The sequence below is a fragment of the Lampris incognitus genome, chromosome 20, assembly GCF_029633865.1.
Source record: "Lampris incognitus isolate fLamInc1 chromosome 20, fLamInc1.hap2, whole genome shotgun sequence".
Lineage (NCBI taxonomy): Eukaryota > Metazoa > Chordata > Actinopteri > Lampriformes > Lampridae > Lampris > Lampris incognitus.
Window position 1 is genome coordinate 31,943,634 of NC_079230.1, and position 16,329 is coordinate 31,959,962.

General features: G+C 43.8%; 1 protein-coding gene across 1 annotated transcript in view; it reads left to right on the forward strand.

Annotated features, from left to right (window-relative positions):
* Nucleotides 1-16,329, forward strand: part of mllt3 (MLLT3 super elongation complex subunit) — a 126,690-nt gene that overhangs the window by 27,280 nt on the left and 83,081 nt on the right. Inside the window, exons 3-6 of the mRNA XM_056300579.1 lie at nt 5,897-5,979; nt 6,328-6,471; nt 14,086-14,124; nt 14,353-14,481. Coding sequence (XP_056156554.1) covers nt 5,897-5,979; nt 6,328-6,471; nt 14,086-14,124; nt 14,353-14,481 — 395 coding nt within the window. The remainder of the gene's footprint in view (nt 1-5,896; nt 5,980-6,327; nt 6,472-14,085; nt 14,125-14,352; nt 14,482-16,329) is intronic.

Consider the following 16,329-nt stretch of genomic DNA (forward strand, 5'->3'; position numbering starts at 1 on the left):
AGTCAAAGAAAGCTTGTTCGTGCTGAGCTGCCAGCTGAGTCACAGGCAGAAAACGGGGTTTGTCTTTTCTGAAAAGGCGGAAAAGCTAAACGCACAAACTCCATAAATGTAAGCAACATTCTTTCTGCAATCATGTGTGTCTATATTAACAGCTCCTCCGAAATGAATTTACATTTAGATGGAATAGATGATATCAACTCTTTCCCCCTTGCAACCAGCCTCGGAGAGATTTGAGCATGGAGCTAGCCAAAGATAGGCCTCGTGTCTCAACAGTGAATTATGTGCTGCACCAAGAACAACACTGACCTTCTAATTCTTTTCACCCGTACTTTCAGCCAGAGACCTTTATTGTTTAAAAGATCTGCTGGCTGCAGCACTGTTTCCTGTTACCAGTCTTCTCCATGTTCTGGACTAAACCATTTTAAAGGTCCGTGCAGTTAAGACCCCGTCATCTGTAAAGTTGCAGCCAATAAAGGGTAGAAATTCCATCATATGTGGGTTTTACTGGAGACACTTACTTGCTAGATGGATGATCTCACTGGTAGAAATGTACACTTTATTCAGGCTCCGGCAGATAAAAACAGAGGATTTCTCAGTGTTTCTAGTAATTGTGGTAGGTTGCTATAAAGAATCTCTTTTCCTTTTCTTTCTTTTTTTTTTTTAGTTTTAGTTGAGGCGTAAATATGTTTGGACACATACTTTTTGACAGAGACCGTGAGGGAAGAGGAATTAAAAGGAAATGGAGTGAGCCACAAGGCAGCATCCGCATTAATTTTACCAGATGGCCAGTTTAGATGGTCATGCCACATGGCCTTGCTGTTTGACTACAGCTGAGCTTGTCATGTATGTTGATCACTTTAAAAACAAGCCTGTGGAAAGGACAAGTCCATAGTTCATAGTACATAGTGGCTGCATTGTTCCATGATTGGCATGTTGGTCCAAGCCGAGAGGACACAGGAGTTTGACTGAGCCTTTCTCAAAAAGGGCGCCTGGCCTTTGTGCGTCCTCCAGAACGACTGTGATCATTGGCAGCTTGGCTGTTCCAGCTCAGTGATGGTGTTGTTCACCTCTTTCTGTCAGACGCTGCGTCAACTTTTTCAGCTTCAACTACTGAAACACAACCAAGACGGCATGGAGACCAAATCCACCATTTAGGCTTTGCTGATTTTCTGTCTGGTTAACACCAGAACAACTGGGATTTCACTCCTACCTAAAACCACCATGGGTGGTCAAAATGACGGCTGGTTTTTAAACTCTGTATTCTGTCAAGATAAATACCCAGCTGAGATATCAATGCATTGTCTATGTCAGTATGTCTGTTAGGAAACGACTGACACCAACATTAACATGTTAACAACTATAATACTATTTTTAAACAATTTAACTTGAGAGAGACACGATCCAACTTGAATAGCAAAATTTAAAAAGTGAAAATATTACCTGACAAACACAACATAAGACACATATTGCTAATCTAACAAACGTAACAAGGCCTATAAAACGTGACATGTAAAAAAAAAGAACTGAAAGTTGCGAAGGAAATGATGCAAACAACACATGACATGATGCACAAGTTACGTGCAGTCATTTTGACCGCTCATGGTCGTTTTAGGTAGATTTTTTTTTTTTAATTTAAAACTTGTTTTTATGCAAATATATGCAATTTTAGGAGCATTCAGGGAGCGGCAGGTCTATATCTTTTTTTTCCCCACAAAGATATTAAACTTTGAAAACCCAAAATGGTTAAAATGACGCCTTGCTCTATTTTTTTAATTCTTGTAAGGGTTACTTCATTGGAAAAGTAATATCTATATCTATCTATCTATCTATCTATCTATCTATCTATCTATCTATCTATCTATCTATCTATCTATATATATATATATATATATATATATATATATCCCTTCAACCAATGTTTAACTTGAACATAACATACCAGGAGTAAAAGCTTCTAGATGGATAAAGAGTTTTTTCTGAGTGTAAAGTGTTGTGACCTATGTGCCAAATCAAGCATTTGCTCATTTGAATGTTATGATATTGATTGGTTTTAAAAATGTTAATGGGAAATCAAGCATGTAAGATGGAGCATTAGTGCTGTAGGAAGATTATTGGCAAGTTTCTCGGGTGGCTTAATTCGTCTCCTTTTCTACCATGTCCTTCATAAAGGTATGATGATGAATGGAATATTTTAGCTCTGTGTAATTGAAGCTGACACAGTTGCACAATTAATAATGACCCATAATATTTGTGCAGCTCTTGGACAGCGTAGCCCCGAGGTAAGCCTGACCCCAGTGCAGCCGTCCCAGCTGTCACCTACTGCCCTCCTGTTGGTGGCTGGGGTACGGCCATGGTGAAATATGAGAAACCGACTTCCTCTGCTGACGGCTGGCTTGAAACAGCCTCAGTAGAGGTGCCAAGGCCTTGTTGGTGTCAAGGATAACTTGGAACAATTCCATGTTGCTTAGCCTTTCCACAAGGCAGGCTTTTACCTGAAAATGTACACTAAAACTCCTGTCGTTTCAAAGTTCTTCACGGGTTACTTTATTTTTCTCAAGAATTTTGTCTAAGAATGATGCTTAACTTGGATAGTTCAGTGATAGAAAGTAAAACTTCAGATCACTGTGTGAGACCGTAACAATCATTTATCTAAGGAGCCAAACAGTATTCTATTTGCTCAGAAAGGATTGCTTCTGGTTTTGTATATTATATAAATATAGATACACGGCTATCCTACAAATAATATTGCCATTAAATGTTTTATTTAAAAGTAATTTGGATTTTGAAACGCCTAAGCATTCATGGCCTCCTTTTGTTCAGCAAGTCCTCTCTACTGTCACCACTCTATCTTCATGTAACCATCCTCTACTGTCACCACACTATCTTCATGTAACCATCCTCTACTGTCACCACACTATCTTCATGTAACCATCCTCTACTGTCACCACACTATCTTCATGTAACCATCCTCTCTGCTGTCACCACACTATCTTCATGTAACCATCCTCTCTACTGTCACCACACCATGTTCATGTAACCATCCTCTCTGCTGTCACCTCACTATCTTCATGTAACCATCCTCTCTACTGTCACCTCACTATCTTCATGTAACCATCCTCTCTGCTGTCACCTCACTGTCTTCATGTAACCATCCTCTCTGCTGTCACCTCACTGTCTTCATGTAACCATCCTCTCTGCTGTCACCTCACTATCTTCATGTAACCATCCTCTACTGTCACCACACTATCTTCATGTAACCATCCTCTACTGTCACCACACTATCTTCATGTAACCATCCTCTACTGTCACCTCACTATCTTCATGTAACCATCCTCTACTGTCACCACACTACCTTCATGTAACCATCCTCTCTGCTGTCACCACACTACCTTCATGTAACCATCCTCTACTGTCACCACACTATCTTCATGTAACCATCCTCTACTGTCACCACACTACCTTCATGTAACCATCCTCTACTGTCACCACACTATCTTCATGTAACCATCCTCTCTGCTGTCACCACACTACCTTCATGTAACCATCCTCTACTGTCACCACACTATCTTCATGTAACCATCCTCTCTGCTGTCACCACACTATCTTCATGTAACCATCCTCTCTGCTGTCACCACACTATCTTCATGTAACCATCCTCTCTACTGTCACCACACCATGTTCATGTAACCATCCTCTCTGCTGTCACCTCACTATCTTCATGTAACCATCCTCTCTACTGTCACCTCACTATCTTCATGTAACAATCCTCTCTACTGTCACCACACTGTCTTCATGTAACCATTCTCTACTGTCATCACACTGTCTTCATATAACCATCCTCTCTGCTGTCACCACACTATCTTCATGTAACCATTCTCTACTGTCATCACACTGTCTTCATATAACAATCCTCTCTACTGTCACCACACTATCTTCATGTAACCATTCTCTACTGTCATCACACTGTCTTCATATAACCATCCTCTCTGCTGTCACCACACCATGTTCATGTAGCCATCCTCGCTACTGTCATCACACTGTCTTCATGTAACCATCCTCTCTACTGTCACCACACTATCTTCATGTAACCATCCTCTACTGTCACCACACTATCTTCATGTAACCATCCTCTCTACTGTCACCACACTATCTTCATGTAACCATCCTCTCTACTGTCACCACACTATCTTCATGTAACCATCCTCTCTACTGTCACCACACTATCTTCATGTAACCATCCTCTCTACTGTCACCACACTATGTTCATGTAACCATGCTCTCTGCTGTCACCACACCATCTTCATGTAACCATCCTCTCTGCTATCACCCCACTATCTTCATGTAACCATCCTCTCTGCTGTCACCACACCATGTTCATGTAACCATCCTCTCTGCTATCACCACACCATGTTCATGTAACCATCCTCTCTGCTGTCACCACACTATCTTCATGTAACCATCCTCTCTGCTCTCAGCACACTATCTTCATGTAACCATCCTCTACTGTCACCACACTATCTTCATGTAACCATCCTCTGCTGTCATCACACTATCTTCATGTAACCATCCTCTGCTGTCACCACACTATCTTCATGTAACCATCCTCTACTGTCACCACACCATCTTCATGTAACCATCCTCTCTGGTGTCACCACACCATCTTCATGTAACCATCCTCTCTGCTGTCACCACACCGTGTTCATGTAACCATCCTCTCTGCTGTCACCACACCGTGTTCATGTAACCATCCTCTCTGCTGTCACCACACCATGTTCATGTAACCATCCTCTCTGCTGTCACCACACCATGTTCATGTAACCATCCTCTCTGCTATCACCACACTATCTTCATGTAACCATCCTCTCTGCTGTCACCACACTATCTTCATGTAACCATCCTCTCTGCTGTCACCACACTATCTTCATGTAACCATCCTCTACTGTCACCACACTATCTTCATGTAACCATCCTCTCTGCTGTCACCACACTATCTTCATGTAACCATCCTCTCTGCTATCACCACACCATCTTCATGTAACCATCCTCTCTGCTGTCACCACACCATCTTCATGTAACCATCCTCGCTACTGTCACCACACTATCTTCATGTAACCATCCTCTCTGCTGTCACCACACTATCTTCATGTAACCATCCTCTCTGCTATCACCACACCATCTTCATGTAACCATCCTCTCTGCTATCACCACACCATCTTCATGTAACCATCCTCTCTGCTGTCACCACACCATCTTCATGTAACCATCCTCTCTGCTGTCACCACACCATCTTCATGTAACCATCCTCTCTGGTGTCACCACACCATGTTCATGTAACCATACAGCAGACCACATCTCATGCCCCAGCACCTATTGTTTGCCCTTTTTATTCATTTGATGATGACTAAGGCGTGGATACAAATCTAGATGCAGTACTTTCACTATTTGTTTTTGTGAGTAAATGCAGCCATTGACTAATTGGGCATCTCTCTGTGGGATGGAGGCTGGTAAACAAGTATCTCCAGAGAGAACACCTGAGCACAAGTACATTTGTTTTTCTGCAAAACCCTGCAGGGAAGCACATATTTCTTTTTAAAAGTTGGCTGGATTAACAAGCTTGAAGATGGATCTCCTTTATTTTGAGTCATCATTGGTACCAGTGTATAAAGTTAAATAAGTTTTTGATGTGAAAGTAATGGATCGCATTGTCTTGTGATGTGATTACACAAAAGAACAGAGCAGCAGGCTGTGAATAAGGGTTCAAGCTGCTGCTGTGTGCCTTACAGAACTGTACAACTTACTACAATACTGATGGTCACATCTTCACATCACGTCTTCAGGCCTGATAGCTTATTCTTCTCTTCACACCTCATGTATAGCTAATTTTCTTTCATTGCAGTGTGCAAGGATCCACCCTACAAAGTGGAGGAATCTGGATATGCAGGTTTCATCTTGCCCATTGAAGTTTACTTCAGAAATAAGGTACAATTCACTGCTCCACCATGGCTTACTGGTTGTTGTTTTTAATTAAAGAAGAAAAACATTAATTTCCATTTGTCAGTCAGTCCTACAGACTGTTCAACTTTCCTGAATCATTCAGTGTCAGTCTCTGCCATGACCATGTTGGTACTAACTCTGTGGATTGAATGGCTAGTCAACTTCTAGGTGACGCTGAACGAGGGAGGAAGTGTTGTTAGCATGAGAACTGAAGCTAATGGAACATGCGTAATACTGGGATAAACTGTTGATGACATGGTTGAATTGGTTTTTAATGGTTTCTCCTTTATTTTTCCTTTTTTCCTTCAATGCGTGGACCAACGCTACCCTCAGGAAGAACCCAAAAAAGTACGCTTTGACTATGACCTATTCCTCCACCTGGAGGGCCACCCACCCGTCAATCATCTGCGCTGTGAGAAGCTAACCTTCAACAACCCCACAGAGGAGTTCCGGAGGAAGCTGCTAAAAGCTGGAGGGGTAGGAGAGGGGAAGGCCTGGGAAGTAGCAGTGGCATAGAGGAGTATGAGTAGAACCCTATGTACAGTGAGTTATTCTTTTCCCGATGGAACAAATGCTTGCTCTGAAGTTTCTAAAGGTCTGTGATGGGCAGGCAGGAGTGGGATGAAGGTCCAGCTGTGGATGGCAAACATACATTTCCTTCTAGAATCAAATCTAGGTCTCCCTGTACGTTGGAGAAACCTGCAGCTGGCGGGTGAGAAGAACCAGTTGGGGACTCCATGTATATCAGAAGGCACATGTGGTCTACCCCCTCCCCAACCACCGCAGGGGTCATGCAGTGACGGAGCCTTTGGAGAAAGTCAAATTGGACATGTCAAATTGGGATGAAATTTGTACTTCAGAGTGACGGTTATGCTGTTACATAACCAGAACTGATGAGTCTTTTGTAAACATTATTTCTTTTAACAATGGATAACGATACACCTATCGTGAGTTGCTTCGGGTAAAAGCATCAGCTAAATGACTGTAATGTAATGTAACAGGAATGGGGTGTCCGGGTACCGTGGCGGTCTGTTCCGGTGCCTACCAACACGGGGATTGCCGATCGGCCCCGTGTTACCCCTGGCTTAGTTGGCGTCTCCACAGACACAATTGGCCGTGTCTGTGGGTATGTGTCCTGGTCGCGGCACTAGCGCCTCCTCTGGTCGGTCGAGGCGCCTGTTCAGGGGGGAGGGGGAACTGGGGGGGAATAGCGTGATCCTCCCACGCGCCACGTCCCCCTGGTGAAACTCCTCACTGTCAGGTGAAAAGAAGCGGCTGGTGACTCCACATGTATGGGAGGAGACGTGGTAGTCTGCAGCCCTCCCCGGATCAGCAGGGGGGGTGGAGCAGCGGGACAGCTCGGAAGAGTGGGGTAATTGGCCAGGTACAATTGGGGAGAAAAAGGGAGAAGAAGTCCACAAACAAAAAAGATTGCGATTGATACGTTTAATGTCAGTTTTGACAGCAACACTTTCATTTCTGAGATGTTCTTCTTCCTTCTCGAGCCTTTTTTCCCTGAAACACGTCTCGATGAAAGGGCGTGTCCCGGCTTCCTGTTGCGTGGGTGTGGGGAGATGGTTGGGTGTGCACACAGCGCCCTACATCAGCTGCATCTAGGTGCTCCTCGACTGGTTGGCTTCGCTAAGAGCTGCTCAACGTTCAGGGCACATGGATCAGACAGTTTCCCCAGTCCAGCTGCTGCCTTCACACCTCGTGACAGCAGACCTGAGATAAAGAGAAAGGTGGAAGTTAAATCTGTGTGGAGCATCTGGGTCTGCCCTGGTTCTGGTTCTGGACCTGTCCTGGTTCTGGGCGTCATTTGCCCAGTGCAGTCGTAGGTGATTAGAGTGATTATGACGGTTAGTGACTTCAGCTGAAAACGGTTAAGTGGTCTGAGTCTTGGTGTCGGCAGCGTTGGCAGCCTCTTGGCACACAGCCAGGCGGCCCCTAGCCGGGACCCTTTATGACTGCAGCTAAGTGCTTTTTATTTACTTTTCCCCACCTTGCCCTGCTGGGCCCCGAGCACAGCTCACACACTGTGGTGCTGCCTTCTTACTGGAAGGTTAATGAATGATGATGATTTATGTCTATTTTGTAATAAGCAGCATATAACAGACACATCACACCCTGGCAATAATGTGAAGTGATCAACAAACCCACACATCAGAGTCGTGAACACGACTCCACACACATCACGTTATCACATGTTGGAAAAGCAGTAGGAGGAAGTATGCACTCAATGTTCCTACCCCTTCTCACCTACTCTTTTTTTTGGGGGGGGGGTTTTGTTCTCCCTAATTGTACTTGGCCCATTACCCCACTCTTCTGAGCCGTCCCGGTCTCTGCTCCGCCCCCTCTGCTGATCCGGGGAGGGCTGCAGACTACCACATGCCTCCTCCCATACATGTGGAGTCACCAGCTGCTGCTTTTCACCCGACAGTGAGCAGTTTCACCAGGGGAGGATCACACTATTCCCCCCCTCCGCCCCCCAACAGGCGCCCAGACCGACCAGAGGAGGCCAATTGTGTCTGTAGGGACGCCCGACCAAGCCGGAGGCGACACGGGGATTTGAACCGGCGATCCCCATGTTGGTAGTCAATGGAATAGACCGCTATGCTACCCAGACGCCCCCCCCCCCCCCCGGTTAATACAGCTCTTCATCGTCCCTGTATCTCTTGATAATCAGACCTTTGTACTTCTTCTTGAGCTGTGTAATGTTTGTAGTGTGTTTGAGTTCCATGCTCACACTGTTCCACAGTTTTGCCCCACAGATTGAAATGCCCCTGCTCTTCAAAGTTGTACCAAACATTGTTTTCCCCTTCTCTACCTCAGAGTATTTTGTGTGTATTACTGGGTAGTAGAGTCTTTCTTGCTGTGTACATTATTTGTGCCGTGTTAAATTCTGTTAAATCCCTGAACTTCAGGACAGGTGACTTTAAAACAGCTTGTTGGTGTGTTCACCGTATCCTGCAGTATTAACTGTCCTCATGGCTCTTTGTGTAGTGTACATAATGGTTGTAGGGTTGTGTTGTAGCATACATAATGGTCGTAGGGTTGTGTTGTAGTATACATAATGGTCGTAGGGTTGTGTTGTAGTATACATAATGGCTGTAGGGTTGTGTTGTAGTATACATAATGGTTGTAGGGTTGTGTTGTAGTATACATAATGGTTGTAGGGTTGTGTTGTAGTATACATAATGGTTGTAGGGTTGTGTTGTAGTATACATAATGGTTGTAGGGTGGTGTTGTATATACATAATGGTTGTAGGGTTGTGTTGTAGTATACATAATGGTTGTAGGGTTGTGTTGTAGTATACATAATGGTTGTAGTGTTGTGTTGTAGTATACATAATGGCTGTAGGGTTGTGTTGTAGTATACATAATGGTTGTAGGGTTGTGTTGTAGTATACATAATGCCTGTAGGGTTGTGTTCTAGTATACATAATGCCTGTAGGGTTGTGTTGTAGTATACATAATGGTTGTAGGGTTGTGTTGTAGCATACATAATGGTTGTAGGGTTGTGTTGTAGTATACATAATGGTTGTAGGGTTGTGTTGTAGTATACATAATGGCTGTAGGGTTGTGTTGTAGTATACATAATGGTTGTAGGGTTGTGTTGTAGTATACATAATGGTTGTAGGGTTGTGTTGTAGTATACATAATGGCTGTAGGGTTGTGTTGTAGTATACATAATGGCTGTAGGGTTGTGTTGTAGTATACATAATGGCTGTAGGGTGGTGTTGTAGTATACATAATGGTTGTAGTATACATAATGGTTGTAGGGTTGTGTTGTAGTATACATAATGGTTGTAGGGTTGTGTTGTAGTATACATAATGGTTGTAGGGTTGTGTTGTAGTATACATAATGCCTGTAGGGTTGTGTTCTAGTATACATAATGCCTGTAGGGTTGTGTTGTAGTATACATAATGGTTGTAGGGTTGTGTTGTAGCATACATAATGGTTGTAGGGTTGTGTTGTAGTATACATAATGGTTGTAGGGTTGTGTTGTAGTATACATAATGGCTGTAGGGTTGTGTTGTAGTATACATAATGGTTGTAGGGTTGTGTTGTAGTATACATAATGGTTGTAGGGTTGTGTTGTAGTATACATAATGGCTGTAGGGTTGTGTTGTAGTATACATAATGGTTGTAGGGTTGTGTTGTAGTATACATAATGCCTGTAGGGTTGTGTTCTAGTATACATAATGCCTGTAGGGTTGTGTTGTAGTATACATAATGGTTGTAGGGTTGTGTTGTAGCATACATAATGGTTGTAGGGTTGTGTTGTAGTATACATAATGGTTGTAGGGTTGTGTTGTAGTATACATAATGGCTGTAGGGTTGTGTTGTAGTATACATAATGGTTGTAGGGTTGTGTTGTAGTATACATAATGGTTGTAGGGTTGTGTTGTAGTATACATAATGGCTGTAGGGTTGTGTTGTAGTATACATAATGGCTGTAGGGTTGTGTTGTAGTATACATAATGGCTGTAGGGTGGTGTTGTAGTATACATAATGGTTGTAGTATACATAATGGTTGTAGGGTTGTGTTGTAGTATACATAATGGTTGTAGGGTTGTGTTGTAGTATACATAATGGCTGTAGGGTTGTGTTGTAGTATACATAATGGTTGTAGGGTTGTGTTGTAGTATACATAATGGCTGTAGGGTGGTGTTGTAGTATACATAATGGCTGTAGGGTTGTGTTGTAGTGTACATAATGGTTGTAGGGTTGTGTTGTAGTATACATAATGGTTGTAGGGTTGTGTTGTAGTATACATAATGGCTGTAGGGTTGTGTTGTAGTATACATAATGGTTGTAGGGTTGTGTTGTAGTATACATAATGCCTGTAGGGTTGTGTTCTAGTATACATAATGCCTGTAGGGTTGTGTTGTAGTATACATAATGGTTGTAGGGTTGTGTTGTAGCATACATAATGGTTGTAGGGTTGTGTTGTAGTATACATAATGGTTGTAGGGTTGTGTTGTAGTATACATAATGGCTGTAGGGTTGTGTTGTAGTATACATAATGGTTGTAGGGTTGTGTTGTAGTATACATAATGGTTGTAGGGTTGTGTTGTAGTATACATAATGGCTGTAGGGTTGTGTTGTAGTATACATAATGGCTGTAGGGTTGTGTTGTAGTATACATAATGGCTGTAGGGTGGTGTTGTAGTATACATAATGGTTGTAGTATACATAATGGTTGTAGGGTTGTGTTGTAGTATACATAATGGTTGTAGGGTTGTGTTGTAGTATACATAATGGCTGTAGGGTTGTGTTGTAGTATACATAATGGTTGTAGGGTTGTGTTGTAGTATACATAATGGCTGTAGGGTGGTGTTGTAGTATACATAATGGCTGTAGGGTTGTGTTGTAGTGTACATAATGGTTGTAGGGTTGTGTTGTAGTATACATAATGGTTGTAGGGTTGTGTTGTAGGATACATAATGGTTGTAGGGTTGTGTTGTAGTATACATAATGGCTGTAGGGTTGTGTTGTAGTATACATAATGGCTGTAGGGTTGTGTTGTAGGATACATAATGGTTGTAGGGTTGTGTTGTAGTACACATAATGGTTGTTGGGTGGTGTTGTAGTATACATAATGGTTGTTGGGTGGTGTTGTAGTATACATAATGGCTGTAGGGTTGTGTTGTAGTATACATAATGGCTGTAGGGTGGTGTTGTAGTATACATAATGGTTGTAGGGTTGTGTTGTAGTATACATAATGGCTGTAGGGTTGTGTTGTAGTATACATAATGGTTGTAGGGTTGTGTTGTAGTATACATAATGGCTGTAGGGTTGTGTTGTAGTATACATAATGGTTGTAGGGTTGTGTTGTAGGATACATAATGGTTGTAGGGTTGTGTTGTAGTATACATAATGGCTGTAGGGTTGTGTTGTAGTATACATAATGGCTGTAGGGTTGTGTTGTAGGATACATAATGGTTGTAGGGTTGTGTTGTAGTACACATAATGGTTGTTGGGTGGTGTTGTAGTATACATAATGGTTGTTGGGTGGTGTTGTAGTATACATAATGGCTGTAGGGTTGTGTTGTAGTATACATAATGGCTGTAGGGTGGTGTTGTAGTATACATAATGGTTGTAGGGTTGTGTTGTAGTATACATAATAGTTGTAGGGTTGTGGTGTAATATACATAATGGCTGTAGGGTTGTGTTGTAGTATACATAATGGTTGTAGGGTTGTGTTGTAGTATACATAAGGGTTGTAGGGTTGTGTTGTAGGATACATAATGGTTGTAGGGTTGTGTTGTAGTATACATAATGGCTGTAGGGTTGTGTTGTAGTATACATAATGGTTGTAGGGTTGTGTTGTAGTATACATAATGGCTGTAGGGTTGTGTTGTAGTATACATAATGGTTGTAGGGTTGTGTTGTAGTATACATAATGGTTGTAGGGTTGTGTTGTAGTATACATAATGGCTGTAGGGTTGTGTTGTAGTATACATAATGGTTGTAGGGTTGTGTTGTAGTATACATAATGGCTGTAGGGTTGTGTTGTAGTATACATAATGGTTGTAGGGTGGTGTTGTAGTATACATAATGGTTGTAGGGTTGTGTTGTAGTATACATAATGGTTGTAGGGTTGTGTTGTAGTATACATAATGGTTGTAGGGTTGTGTTGTAGTATACATAATGGCTGTAGGGTTGTGTTGTAGTATACATAATGGTTGTAGGGTTGTGTTGTAGTATACATAATGGCTGTAGGGTTGTGTTGTAGTATACATAATGGCTGTAGGGTTGTGTTGTAGTATACATAATGGCTGTAGGGTTGTGTTGTAGTATACATAATGGCTGTAGGGTTGTGTTGTAGGATACATAATGGTTGTAGGGTTGTGTTGTAGTATACATAATGGCTGTAGGGTGGTGTTGTAGTATACATAATGGTTGTAGGGTTGTGTTGTAGGTGTTGCCCCATACCGCCACACAGTAGATCAGATATGGTAAAATAAATAAACAATACAGAGTGTGCAATGATTTATGATCCAGAATGTGACTTGCTTTTTCCCATGATGCAATGCTCCTTACCAGCTGCTCGCACACGTGCTATGTCAGCTTTCCAGCAGATTCTGTGGTCTAGTGTCACACCTAGGAATCTATTTTCATATACTCGTTCTGGCCCTGTGACGGCCTGGCAGCCTGTCCAGGGTGTCCCCCCGCCTGCCGCCCAGTGGCTGCTGGGATAGGCTCCAGCATCCCCGCCACCCCGAGAGCAGGATAAGCGGTTCGGATAATGGATGGATGGATGGATGTACTCTCCCTAGTTGGACATTGTCTATCACTACTTTTACTTTGTTGTTTATTTTATAGCTTCCAAACAGCATAAAGGTCGTTTGGTCCAGCGTTAAGGATGATTTGTTTTTGTCCAAGCTGAACTGTAAAGTGTGAAGGGATCCCTTCCCCACCTTCGTTCCTACTCCAATAACATGCTGATGATGTGCACGCCATCATGAAGCAGACAGAGAGTAGCTCTCAAGAAGGTAAATGGTGGGCATCCAGGTGTCGTGGCGGTCTATTCTGTTACCTACCAACACAGAGATCGCCGGTTCAAATCCCCGTGTTACCTCCGGCTTGGTCGGGCGTCCCTACAGACACAATTGGCCGTGTCTGCGAGTGGGAAGCCGGATGTGGGTATGTGCCCTGGTCGCTGCACTAGCGCCTCCCCTGGTTGGTCGGGGCGTCTGTTTGGGGGGGAGGGGGAACTGGGGGGAATAGCGTGATCCTCCCACGTGCTACATCCCCCTGGTGAAACTCCTCACTGTCAGGTGAAAAGCAGCGGCTGGCGACTCCACGTGTATGGGAGGAGGCATGTGGTAGTCTGCAGCCCTCCCCGGATCAGCAGCCGGCATGGCTCGGAAGAGTGGGATAATTGGCCAAGTACAATTGGGGAGAAACCCCCCCCCCCCCAAAAAAAAGAAGGTAAATGCTTTTAGCGAGCGGCTCTCATACATGGAGCTAGTTGAAGTGGTGGTGTTTGGTTGCAGACTGACTTGATGTCAGAAGGTGACAGGGCTGAAGTGTCTCATCGCTGCCTGGCCTCACTAACATCTCCTCTGCCCTTAACAGCAAAGGGATCCTCACAAACGAAGTTCAGAAGACTCAAAAGTAAGACTTCTACCTTGCTTTGGGGGCCTTGATGGGCGGGGGGTGATTTGCCGCATGAATTGCACGTGAATTTGAATGATCAGGCTGCAGAAATGTGTTCTCCACAAGTTACCGGGAAAAAGGGGCCATGCTTTTTCACAGTCATAGATTTGAAGTAAGAAAAGGGTTGACTAAGAATAGATGAATGTGTCTGGCCACATACTGACATGATGAACACTTGGTTGGCAGGTGATGGTTCTGCAGGAGGGCTCTACCTCCCTGTTTGGTCAGCACCAGAAGCTGCCTACACTTCCCAACAGCTCCCTGACGTTGACTCTAGCAGACCCCAAGAAGAGCAAGAACTTCCACGTGCCAAAGGTCAGTCTGGATTTCCAGGTACAGCCTCACCAGCTCCTGCTGCTCCCACCAGTCCCACGCACTTCCTGCTACTTCCACGCCCCCCGGCTCTAACCCCATCATATCTGGCAGGTTTAAAGACGTTCAAGATAATTAAACACTGTGGATTTCCAAGACACTGAGCTTCAGCTGAAGTACAACTTACTGTGGCACAGTGAGGTTTTCTAGTGACTCACACACGCACACATCTGTCAAGGGTTTTGTAGGCCGCTTAACGCCCTTCATGAGCCTTTATGTTAATGGAGCAACTTTTTACCGTTGGCTTGTAGTCCATCATCGTGTTGTTTTTATGGTGTTTGGTAGAGGTGGACTTTTTAAGTGACCATGGCTAAGAGGGACGGGGGAAAGATGCATCCCAAAGCAGCAGCCCACTCCCCGGGTCACACATGGATAATTACAATCTTCAGTGGAAACTACACTCATTTGTACTATTTGGGCCATTATGTGTCACAGCACTGAATCACGTGTGTCAATAAGCGGGCGTGTTGCTTTCATCCCGCTATTTTTAGTCTCTTTAAGTGGCATCATTTAACAGTCAGGCTCCCAGAGCCCTATTGCACATGGAAACGCTTTCCAATATAAACACACTGTGTGTGATAAATGGCTGCTGGAGCAGGAGGTCTCATTCACACACACACACACACACACACACACACACACACACACACAAACATACACACACGTGATTTTGTCTACCGATGCCCCACGGCAAGCAAACATATTGCTCTTTTCCTATACATTTCTATTTTCCTACACATTTCTATTTTCCCATACATTTCTATTTTCCCATACATTTCTATTCATCACATTATTGTGGACTTTTTGTACAACGGCCAGTTTGATCAAGTTTTCCAATAAACACTTTTTAGTCATAATTTTAGGACTTGAGAGTCATAGTCTCTTGATTCTGCTAAGAGACAAACTCCCTTACCTCAGAAACTTATAGGATGAGGTTTATTCATGGTAGGTGTAGTTCTGAGGTACAACTGAAGCAAATGCCGTCCTGGAGTGAAACTCCATAACCAGCCTGCCAGCTGGACACACAGGTCAGACTATTACTGGTGTACACACACACACCAGCCAAAACATTAAGACCACCTGGCTAATGTTTTGTGGGTCCCCTCGTGTCACCAACACAGCTCGGAGCCGTCGAGGCATGGCCTCCACAAGCTCTCTGAAGGTGTCCTCTGGTACCTGGTACCAAGACGTTAGCAGCAGATCCTTTAAGTCCTGTAAGTTGTGAGGTGGGGCCTCCATGGATCGGACTTGTTTTTCCACCACAACCCACAGATGCTCAATTGGACTAAGATCTGGGGAGTTTGGAGGCCAAGGCAACACCTTGAACTCTGTCATGTTCCTCAAACCATCCTGAACGATGTGTGCAGTGTGGCAGGATTCACTATCCTGCTGAAAGAGGCCACTGCCATCAGGGGAGAGCATGAAGAGGTGTTCCTGGTCTGTAACCATGTTTAGGTAGGTGGTAGGTGTAAAAGCAACATCCACATGAACGCAGGACTCAAGGTTTCCCCAGCAGAACGTTGCCCAGAGCATCACACTGCCCCTGCCGGCTTGCCTTCTTCCCATAGTGCATCCTGGTGCCATCTCTTCCCCAGGTAAACAACACACACATTGCTGCTCACATGATGTAAAAGAAAATGTGATTCATCAGACCAGGCCACCTTCTTCCATCGCTCCACGGCCCAGTTCTGATGCTCATGTGCCCATTGTAGGTGCTTTCTGAGCCGGACAGGGGTCATCATGGACACTGACTGATCAGTGGCTACACAGCCCCATATGCTGCAAGCTGTG